The sequence below is a fragment of the Gymnoscopelus microlampas genome (assembly GCF_963454915.1).
Source record: "Gymnoscopelus microlampas genome assembly, chromosome: 3".
Lineage (NCBI taxonomy): Eukaryota > Metazoa > Chordata > Actinopteri > Myctophiformes > Myctophidae > Gymnoscopelus > Gymnoscopelus microlampas.
In genome coordinates this window covers 13524457-13536521 of record NC_139940.1, presented here as the reverse complement: position 1 = coordinate 13536521, position 12065 = coordinate 13524457, and the positions used below count along the sequence as shown (strand labels likewise).

Below are 12065 nucleotides of genomic sequence, written 5' to 3'. Positions count from 1 at the left end.
GCAACTGTAAAATGTGCAAGGTCCAAATGAGAACAAACGTCACCCAAGAGACGGGGCCGGAAGGAAACAGAGAGAGAGAGAGAGAATGAGAGAGAGAGACAGAGACAGAGAGAGGCAGAGGAAGTAAGACAAAGACATACATAAATACAGGCTGCTTTTTAAATAGTTTGTCCTTTTATCTTAAGGTCTCCCTTGGTACTTATACACTTAAGCAATGTTATCCATGTCACATTCACAGTCATCGTGTGACCTCTGTAATTAAGTGTCCCATGTAAACCTGTTCTGTACAAATACGTATGTCATACTGTTACAGTATGTGTTATCTAAGCACCTACTGGGGAAATAATTTAGGACAAATAAATAAACTGTCTATCTGAATGCAGTTCAATTGAACTGAGAGGTGGGAGACTAGAGAGATAGAAGGAAAGAGAGGGAGAAAGTGAGAGGGAAAGAGAGACAGAAACAGAGATAGGCAGGGAGGGAGGGAGCAAGGGAGGGGAAGAGAAAGCGAGAGAGCGAGAGGGGATGACAAGTTGAGAGAGTGGAGGAAAAGAGAGGGGGGAGAGAGAGAAAACGGCAAATGAGGTATCACCGGGTTTTCCATTGTGTGGGAGAAGAAAAGACAAGAGGTGAGGTGGAGCGTATTTCGTCTCAGAGAGAATAGAGGGATACAAGCAGCCAACAACTGCTGGAAGAGAGACAAGCGAGACACAAAAACAAAGAAGACAAAGGGAGATTTAAAACCAACAGTTAAAGTAACAGTAAGGACCGTTGATACCAAAAGCAGGACAAGTTTAACATCTATGGTACAGCACATCCAGTGGTTTATTCAAAGGGAGTATACAGAGACCACCATCATCTTCTAAACCTTAAAGATTTCACACACAAGGATAGGAGATGTCGTGCGGAGATGGACAATACCCCTCCAAAGATGGGACGAGATGCTGTGAGCAGTGTTCCGCAGGTTAGTACAGTGGTACAGTTGTACTGTTAAACAGGTTAGTACAGTGGTACAGTTGTACTGTTAAACAGGTTAGTACAGTGGTACAGTTGTACTGTTAAACTCGGCACTGCAAACTGAGTGGTATGTAGGCTACAGTATAGCTACTTTCTTCTGTATTTCTCAAACCAACAAATAGATTAAGCTGAAAAGCAGAGTTGATCTTAATGGAAGAAACACCTTTAGTCTGGCCTATTTCTAAACTAATAATTCATGTTAAAACTGGTCAGTTAGTTGTTTTCTTAGAACAAAAAAAAGCATTAAGTGAATACAGTAAGTGACTTACTGTATCTGACTGTCAGATATTCAGCCACAGTCAGACAGTGAGGAAATTAGTTCAGTAGAGATATACAGTATTCAAATAAATTCATCACTCTAACTATTCTGTATCATGACAAATACATGAATACGTGGCCAACTTCAGTTGAAATTATCTGTTTACTTTACTTTGGTTACATAAGAAACGTGAGACAAGTGACAATGTGGTGGCATAATTATAAAATACACACACAGTCATCAATTAATCATTAAAGCTATAATCGATCATTTTTATGTCTGTTGTCTCATTCTCCCGATGGGGGCAATGATGCCCGAATTAAAATAAAGATGGAGGTGCATAGTGTCCAATCTGTTGTGGCTTCTGCTTCAAACAACTTTATTGACATTGCCAACCAGTTGGTGTCCTACCAGACACCAGGGTCTAAATTTGAGTATGGAGACCACCTCAGATGTGTGTACTGTATATTAATTATATTGTAAGTGATATGTTTTTGTTAAAGTAACAAGAGTATCACTGTCTCTCCATCTCTTTAGCAAACAAATAATACATTTTCAGATCCCTATGTTATCCAATTGGCACCCCATAAAAACATTCATCAGTGGGGTGACCTGACATCTGAGTGGTTAGGGTAGTGTAGCACATGGGCTCTAATAATTCACAGCAGGTACCCAGTTCAATTTGCAGCCAGCCGGACCATTTACAGTAGCTGCATGTCACTCTTCTACTCTTTCTCCGCATTTTCCATCTCTTTCCACTGTACCTAAAAACAAAACATGAAATAAATAAATAAAACCCCCAAAAATAACTTTCAAAAAAGATAATTTATCAGCTTAAATTCTATAGCGTTCCAGTTCCAATTTTTCGTGTACTTTTTTGTTCGTTTCATAATTTATTCTGTATTATTCTGTACCTGTACCAGTTCTCTGTCCTGATTGGATAGAATTGGTTTACTACAGAGCTGGAGAGTTGAGGAGACCTCTGTTGCTGAACACAATAGGCCTACTCAAAGTCTTAAACATTCACTTTTATCCTATTATAGAGCTATTTAACACTTATTTTACAAAAACATCACTTTAACATACTCTACCATACAGATTGATTCATTTAAATAAGTCCCGGATTGTAGCTTTATTAGAGGTTAAATTAAAAATACACTTGGGGTAAAATAACTCCTCAAAATGAATCAAATAAAGGCAGAAAGACAATATTCTACATGGACTAAATTCCCTCATGAAGTCATTTATCCAAACTGATCTCTCATTCAACCTCTCTCTGTGACCCCAATGCCAGGAAAGCACGTCAGCAGACAATGTGAAGGATCTCACGACAACAGCTGTAGTGAATGTCCGTCTGGTTCATACACGTCAACAAAGAATCATTTGAATCAATGTCTAAAGTGTAAAGCCTGCAAAGCCAGTAAGTCACATATACCCACTTTTTCCTTACATATGAACACACGTCTCACACACACACACACACACGTCTCACACACACACACACACACACGTCTCACACACGTCTCACACGTCTCTCACACGTCTCTCACACACACACACACACGCACACGCACACGCACACACGCGCACGCGCACACGCACACGCACACGCACACGCACACGCACACGCACACGCACACACACACACACAATTCCTTCCTATGGTATTGTTCTCTTATTCTGTGTTCATGATCCCACCCTAGCTTGGCAATGTTTCAGTATTGTCAACTATATCCAGTAAGAACTCAAACAGAGAAGGAACTACCTCGTAACAGAGTAGGTCATTTCAGATTTATCTGAACTGTGACAAACATTTTCACTATAAAATAGTAAAATGGAATGATGTGTCTTATGTGCACAACGTGTAGAGTGAGCATTATGGCCAAATGCTCGCCTAAGACAATAAAGTGAAGTTCAATTTGTTACTTTTTTTCCCCACTACATAGCTTACTGATCATTGTCTTGTTTGTGCTGCTTACATCTCTCCCTCAGTGAACCAGAGGATAGAAGTGCAATGCACGACGAACAAGGACACGGTGTGTGGCTGTGAGTCTGGCTTCTACTGCACTAATGATAGTTGTGAAAGCTGCCAATCCATCACCAGCTGCCCTGAGGCACATGGGGTCAAGTCTAATGGTTCGTTCATATACTGTATGTTGCACAATGAGTTAAAGGTCTGTAGTATTATATTGTCTCTGTCTCAAGAGGAAGTAATTGGGAAAAAAACAAGACAGGGTCCAATAATGAGTTCATGTGGCCAGTCTATGACATCACTCGTCTATGACGTGTCAGTACTATGACGTCAGTACTGTGATGTCAGCCATATCCATATTTGGGAAAAGTCTCAGCCCAATCTGACCGCCCTTGTCTTTCAGAATTCAAATTTAAAGTTTAAAAAAGTTAAACATAAAAACAAGTGGAAAGTGCTTTTGAGACGGGGAGCAATTGACGCGCCTAGTAATTCATTTTCAATTGGGGTCCGTGGCCTAAATACTAATCAACCTGTGGGTTCTTGAAATCATAAGGGTTGAGAAACAGTGGTCTTCTGTAAATAAACCTTTTTTTCCCCTTCTGCCAGCCACTCGGACAAATGATACAGTCTGTGCTCCGTGTCCAGAAGGGACCTTCAACAATGTTTCAGATTATTTCACACCTTGTCAAATACACACCAAGTGAGTATAAGTTTCAACTATTACTATACCACTACTCTTTTGAAATGTTAACACCACTTGCTTGAGCCCTAGCATCCCTATTCTCGGGCTAATATTCAGTGGAAAGAGCAGATCTACTAGCTCACAGCGCATTGTGTTGCAACGCGCTGTGAGCTTGTAGATCTGCTATTTTCGGCAAAGAGATTTAGTGTACAGGGAAATATTAGCAGACCTAGTAGAGCCCTAAGGGACCATGGGCATCTGGGTTTAAGTTGTTAATATCAAACTCTGAAGAGCTTTGTTCCAAAAGTGACATGTATTTATACAGAGTCATTTTGCAGGGCCATAACAAACTCCAAGTCATTGATACACAAAAATTGTTCAGTGTGGATTCTGTGTGATTTAGAGATATTCGATGATACAAACAATACAAACTTTCCACAAAACAGATAGTGTTTTCACTCTTTTTCACATACTGTATGAATTCATCTCTTTATATTCTATGATTACAGGCCCCTTTTGTTTAGTTTGTCATCCTAAGCTACATTACAGTAGCCTATATATTGTGTATTATATACCTGTAGTTAGTACAGTAAAGTAACCGTTTGCATTGATGCTGTCCTATTTACTATATGTCATTGAGGTTTTCTTTTCCTCTCACCAGCACAAATGAGTAATTGTATTCCTATTGCTTTGAGCCTCATTTAGCCCCACCAGCACTAGCTGATTTTCTTTTTGCATTGGTTGGCTTAACAAACAAAACCAATCGTAGAGCAATCCCTCTCCAGGCATTCAACTATCTGATTGGCTGGCGTTAAAATTGAAACCCTCCAGCATTCCATACACAGTCTTTTGATTTAGATTTATTTGACATAACAACGTACCCATTGTCAGAGTGCCTGTTGTACCTGTGAACTGAGAACTTAGTGCAGTACCCTTTATCAGACCCACTTCCCACTTGGCACATCACTCCCTCCTTGGGCCCTCAGTGATACACACGTCAAGTTTCACTTATGTATGCAAGCTAGAAACTAAAATCTATGCTTTATAATAACTATTAAGCTATACTAACCTTACAAACAATTACATTATGTGCGGATCATATTTTCCCTTTCAGGTGTGAAGCCTTGGGCAGGGAAGAGAAAACTCCTGGAACCCAGAGAATTGATACTGTGTGTGGGCCCTTCATAGTTCGTAAGTCTCAATATTTAAGACAATCTGGGCAAGTGTTTCTCAGTTGTTGGTTAGTTAGGGAAGGTGTCTAGTGTGTTATTTCTGACCTTTTAATCAGTCACTTTATTCTAGTTTGAAATCAAATGTACCCAAGGGTACAAATCCTGCCGGCAGCAGCATGTCTTGGTATGCAATATATCTTGGTTCATTGATTCATTTTTACCTTTATTGTGACTTTTTCAAGCTAAAAGACCTTAAATTATGAATAAACCCAAAATAAGAAATAAGAAAACATAAGAAAACGTTGTGGTGTTAAGAATGATCATCCTCACAATCTCCATATTCTAACTTTGTGTTTTTTCGTAAATTAATGCCCTACTTGATCATACTACAGCGTCACACAAAAGCATCAAAAGTAGCAGATCTGCAAGCTCGAAACGTGTCACGAAGTGCCAATCTTCTTTTTGCCTCTAGATCTGCCACTGTTGCTGTTTTTGACATAATGGGTTTCCACCCAACAGAAACGAAATAGTGGGTTAGGGTTGGGTAGGTTAGGTGGGTTAACTACGTAGAAAAGCTTTGTGTATATTAGTCATACAGGCTCAATAGAAACTTGCTCAGGTGTGCGGAAAGATAAGAGTTTCAGAAATTCTAAATTCAACTTATTGTGGAAAAGTCTCATTCTTTCACTCTCCGTTTCTCTCTCTCTCTCTGTCTCTCTCTCAGAGTGCTCATGGATGTTACCCGCAGGCCTATGGTCAGGACTAGTATTGACATGCCTCATTATCCTTCTTGCCATCATATGTTGGCGATCAAGACGCAGATCATTCAGAGCAGGTATTGTGTTTACAGTAATTCTGCCGGTGTAGACCGGATGTCTTTGTGGCTCTTGCGACTTGCGTGTGGTGTACTGTCTTGCACAGTAAATATCAAAAGGCTGCCACGAAGAGGGTTATGAATATTTAAATAGGTCTCAGGCATCCCCGTGCAGTGATGGTATACTACGCGTTTGAGGGCGTGAAAGTCAGAAATCAGTGCTTTGAAGTCACAGAAATTGAGGGTAAGGGACTTCCCACCATTTTCTTCACAGCAATGCAACACAAAACATGTTAGGTGAAGTGTAATCGCTCAGCTGCTGAGCTGAATTCAAAGGAATTCATTTTTGGGGTGTGATAATAAATACATGGGGTGTGCAGTTCACTCATGCTCAGTGTAGTTAGGTACAGGATACTGACAAGCAGAGTGCTCGGAGTGATGTGAAAGGTGATGTGTGTAATATCCGCTTAAATGATCTTATCTACTCATCTACAGCTTCTACAGCGCTTCCTTGTTTCTGAGAACATTGCTTCAACCAGCACGAATACTATTACTTTCAATAACTTCTTACATTCAGAAATGTACTGATCAGTCCATGCACAAATTGCTTAAAATGTCCACAGTACCACACAATGCAATGTGTGGGTCATCACTGCTGAAACAGTGTCCTATATCCAGAATTATTATCATTATTTAACATACAAACTTCACCCTACCAAACAATACTTTCATTTAACAATACTTCTCCATTTAAAAGACATCTATTGTACCATGCAATGTCACGCTGCTCATTGCTCCAAGAGTTAAATTAGAGAACACAATGGTACAGGACATGACGCGACAGACTGCTTCGTTAGCTGCGTATGAGAAGCTGCTTCATTAGCTGTGTGAGAAACTGAGGGGAGAAACCACATCCTTTTTGATAGGTAGTCTGACGAACTTACTGTATTCTTGACATCGTAACACATTCATCAGAGGTTGCCACCTCATACATTGTGTTGAAATGCGTCTGATTGACGACATTTGCAGGAAAATGGCCTACATTTTTGGGTCTGGAATTTACATTTGGCAAAGAAAAAGTCCAGTGGGTTCAGTGGCAGTCATCTTGGTTCATTAGCCACACAAACCCCATAGTCCCTATTCTGGGGGCAAACATTTGGTGAAAATAGATAGATGCTCACAACGTACCAAATTGACAGCGATAGAGATTTGGTGTAGTCAGAAAAAAGGAGTGGACCAAGTATAGAGCCCTGGGGGACCCCAGTCATGTGGTCAACTAAATATATAGGGTTTAAGTGGTCAAAACCTAAATTTGTCTGATGAGTAGTGTCCTGTGGGAATGACAGTGTTTCATGGAGCAACATTGAACTTTTAGGTATTTTTAACTGACACTCTTATTCAGTGTGTTGGACACTTCAACAGGAAACGTGACTGTTATTGGACCCTCATTATACATACCACTGTTTAGTTCCGACCTCACATTTTGATTGGCTCAGGGGCAGTCCAATGAGTGCCAATAACGGCACTCAGTCCCATGTCTATAAAAGTATCACTCAGCCTTATTTACTATTTTATATCTTTAACCTAGCTACTACAGCTGTCAGCTGTCGGAAACAATGTGGCGTTATCTAGCATCATCATTACTTGAAACTAAAACTGATGACCATCCTGCAACTTTTCAGTTACAGAATACTGCCTCTAACTTCTATACAGTATACTAGAAAATCTAGGATGAATACATAGGGTAGAAGGCTGTCCACTCTCAGTACAATATCCTGTTTTTCACCCAGTCTGGTGTCTTCTGTGTCTGACAGACATCCCCAGTGTTCCAGTGCAACCGGTGCCTGTAGCTCATGTCTACCCAGTGGAACTGTCCTTACCTGCCACAGAATGGATCGGCCACTGTCAAGAGAGCTGTGACGTGAAATCCTGTGAGCTGCCGCTCTATGACTCAGGTAATAATCTATGAACAGAGAGAAAAGTAGTATCTTTACGTCATCTTCTAGGAAACAATGCAGGTGAAATGACTGAAGTCAAGCTTTCAAATGCAATCGATCTCACCCTTCTATGATAGTTGTAGAGCAATCAATCATTGTCCTTCTTGACCTTTGATACCAAATTGCACCCCATGTCAGATATTGAGTGAGAGAGCAATTAAATTACGTTTCATGGCCTTGTGATTTGACGATGAAACAGTGTATATAGAGTCATTGCGGAGTGGCCCCCATACCTATGGCACACCTACATGCACTTCACACAATGCCCAGTGATAGTGGTTGGAAAATAAGATAATGTTGAATTAAATCACAAAAGTACGCAATAGACATACAGAACGATGAGTGACAGCAGCCATCCCATGGACATACAGACTATGTAACCTCATGTCAACATTCTTCACCCCAAAAGATATTCCCAATAATCTGCAACAGACACCATTACAATTACTGCCTCAGCCATTTTGAGCATTTACTGTAAAATCAAACAGTACTCAGCACTGTATTGCTAGTCTAGATGTATTTATATACAAGGAAACTACTGGCTGGATTGGAATGGAATTTGCTGTGCACCTTCATGCTCCGCAGATGATGGCCCTACTGATTAGAGTGTCATCATGGCCTTTCCTCTAGCACCACTACTAGGCCAAAATGGCCAATTGCATAAAATATATGTCCATATCTAAAGTGCAGATTGGCACACTTGCTGAGTGCATCCATGATCCTGGAGGATGACCCTATTGATTTTGGGAACCCAATGATATTTCCTCCAGTGCCAACCATAGGCCTACATTTCTACTTATGGTACACACAAGAAATCTCAAAGTCTAATGGGCAGATTGCAATGAAACTTGCTCTATGCATACATGTGCTTCATACAGATAAATACCACTGATTTTGGAGACCATGTGGACTTTCCTCTAGTGGTTCCCAAACCTTTTCATTTTAACTTTTTAACTTTCAGTTTCAGACATGTAACAGTCAATTTAAACCCCCTGGGTTAGGACCCCCCTTTGAAAACCACTGCTCCAGCACCACCCCTATGTCAAAATGTACTCTTTACCCAAGATAAGTTATCTAATCGATTGCCATAAACCTGCTGAGCGCAGTATGGAGGGTGGACCCCCACTATTTGACCTTCCCTCTAGCGCCACCCTCTGGCTACAATGTCAATTTTGCACACAAAACATCTCATCTCATAATCTAATTCAGATTGCAGGATGAACCCTACCGATTCATCCCTCAGCCAAAATGTACATATGTGCAATAGTATAATAGTACAGCCTCTAGCAGCTGCTAGTAGGGCCTTTACACTTGGGTCTGTTGTGAATAAATGCTTTCACTCTATTCCATTTCTAGCATAATCGTGTCACTCATAATGCACTTTATGTGATTATATAGTAGCATTAAGGTGAGGGGTGGTCATGATGAATATTACGGTTTAGCCATTTAGATAAAGCTCTTACAGAACTGGCCTCAGGTCTAAATGGGCTTAAGTAGGAGGCCGAAGCACCAACAAGTGATTGATTTCATTATTGATTTTCTGATCCTCCACAGGTGAATCCGTGGTCAATCCCTGCACCCTAGACGTCGAGAATGGCCTCATCAAAACACCGCTGATAACTTCAGACCTTTATGTGCCATCCAATCACATCAATAGAAATGACAGCAATTACACGAGCAACTCCCTCTGGACACCTTCAGAGCCACAGGAGGACGAGTGGGGTGGAACATAATGGACAGCTTATTCGTTTTTATTTATATACTTGTACATAGAATCTATATCAAATGGATATAACTAAATAGGCCTAGAACGTGGCTCAGTAGTAAACGATGGAGCATTTACCTGTTTGGAGGCACCATGTGGCTGGCCACAGCCATTTCTACACAGAAATACAGTAGCATCAGCAGTAGGAATGCATTTTATAGATATAAATCATAATGATGCATACTTCTAAACTCACTCAGCTTTGAAGAACAATTTCATCACCTCTGGACTCCTACGAACCAAACTATGGAGAAACCAACAGATTTTTGTAGTGGATTATTGTCTTTTGATCAGTCACCCACACTATTTTACCTCGGTTGAAGTCCTTTGTAAAGCATGAAGCTGGATCATCATGTGCAGTATGTGCTTTATGTCTGGACTGACAATATGTAGAGAGCTGGCTGTGACCTCATTTTTCTCTGTAGGTAAGCAACTTTTCTACAAAGTCCCAGAATGGCAATCCCCTTTAAAAGGAGTCACTCTGATGAACGTCTATTTGCTGAAATGTCAAGCAATAAAGTTTGAGATTTTGCAAGACAGTGGGTGGGAGGGCCACTCACTCCATGCAAGATTGACTGCATTTTCCCCAGCATCCACTTATTTAATACATCTCTAAAAGCAGAAAAACATTATAGAATGTTTATTTTTAATACCTGTGAGATCTGAAGAGAATTACAGTATTTGATTCATTGGGTCATCTACTCATCATATATTTGTCATGGTGCTTTCTACTTGTGGCTTTTAACATTTGAAGCAAGAGCCCATCGATCATGTCATGAACCAGTGCTGTATGTGCAAGACTCAACAGTGTATGTAGAGAGTACATTGTTGGAATGTAATATAATAATAATGTAATAAAATAAGTGACACCTGCTTTAAAAGTTTGCCGACAGTAAATTGAAACTCATAAACAAAGTAATTTGTGTTAATACATTTTCCTACCACATCTTTAAAGAGTATTAAATAACCCATATACCTTTAGCCCTGCTGGAGGCAGGGCTCTAATGATGATAGTGTTATCCTATTAGCCTAAATGTCTGACTGTACCTCGTGCTGTTTACATTTCTGACAAATAAAGTATTCAATTTTGACCTCTGTTCAGGTGGATACTGATTTTGTTGACCTCTGTTCAGGTGGATACTGATTCACAGCTGCAGAGCTGTGAATCTGTCTAGAGAGATTAGTGCTTTTGTGCTAGATGAAGGAAAGGCCATATCCATGGCCATATCCATGGCCTTTCCTTCATCTAGCACAAAAGCACTAATCTCTCTAGACAGATTCACAGCTCTGCAGCTGAATGCAAAAGTAAAAAAGAGCAGAGGGCGCTGTTTTTCCTTTTTTTTTTACCTGGGTTCTCAGATTGCAAAAGCACCAACATTTCATGTAAATCACAGGGGCTTCACAAATCTAGGGGCTGCTAGAGGAGATTTTATAGGTTCTTAGTTCACCTGTTCAACAGTGAATTTCAAGCAATGTGTTATTTAACCCATTAAGACCGTCATTTTTAGATTTCTTTAGGCTATTCAAAAATAGCAGATCTACAAGCTCATAGCGTGGCACCAAGTGCCGCGCTACGAGCTTGTAGATCTGCTATTTTTGTAATATCGTGAAGATTTGTGCAAATCTTTGAATATATATGTATTTTTTAAAGCGTTAGGATTTCAGGAAAAAAAATGTCATCGGCCTCAGGTCTTAACTCACTGAGTGCCATTAACGTGTTTCACGTGTTTTTACCGCTATGGCGCTGGGTGGCATTAACGTGTTTCACGTGTTTTTGAAAAAATAGTGAAAAACATGTTCAGAACCCAAGATATCATCATCTGAAGATGTGCAGCTCCATCCACTCCTTGTTTAACTTAGAACTGAAAAAGGCTGTATCTCGCTTCCTAAGCAATTTTTGTTTTCTGTGAAAAAAACTCTGGCACTTTTCAGAATTAATTCTGAAATAATTCTGGCACTCAATGAGTTTTAATGGTCTAAGACATTACTTAAGAGGAGCAAGGAACCCCTTAGTGAAAAACATGGCAATACCCTACATATTGCTGAAGTGCCTGTAAAGCTCTGACTTTGGATTGATGGAGATGTCAGTGATGGACAGTACAAAAGGATTTTTCGGTTGAGTTTCTGAACAGAAACCTATGAGCAGTGGAAGATGAAGCTTACACATGGATTGGACATTACTGTCAATCAGCACAGTACAGTTTAGGCAGCCTGTACATAAATTGCAGTGATATTTGTTTGGCCATGCCAGGCTACAGCTTAGGTGGGTCACAAATCAAGGAGCAAGACTCTAGCTCAGTGGTTTTTAAACCTTTTGTGTCCAAGGCACACCAATGGGACAGTCAAACATAAAAAGGCAACCCTGTATTCATAGTGAAAACAGCAGA

The 12065-nt window shown here is 40.2% G+C and overlaps 1 protein-coding gene across 1 annotated transcript; it reads left to right on the top strand.

Moving 5' to 3' along the window:
* The first annotated feature begins 552 nt into the window (after positions 1-552).
* Positions 553-10769, top strand: LOC311042114 (tumor necrosis factor receptor superfamily member 5). The gene is made up of 8 exons (XM_084052673.1): positions 553-964; positions 2571-2696; positions 3269-3412; positions 3855-3948; positions 5045-5121; positions 5827-5937; positions 7731-7871; positions 9468-10769. Exons 1-8 carry the CDS (start codon positions 898-900, stop codon positions 9644-9646), a joined length of 939 nt encoding a protein of 312 aa, XP_083908799.1. The 5' UTR covers positions 553-897; the 3' UTR covers positions 9647-10769.
* The last annotated feature ends 1296 nt before the right edge of the window (positions 10770-12065 follow it).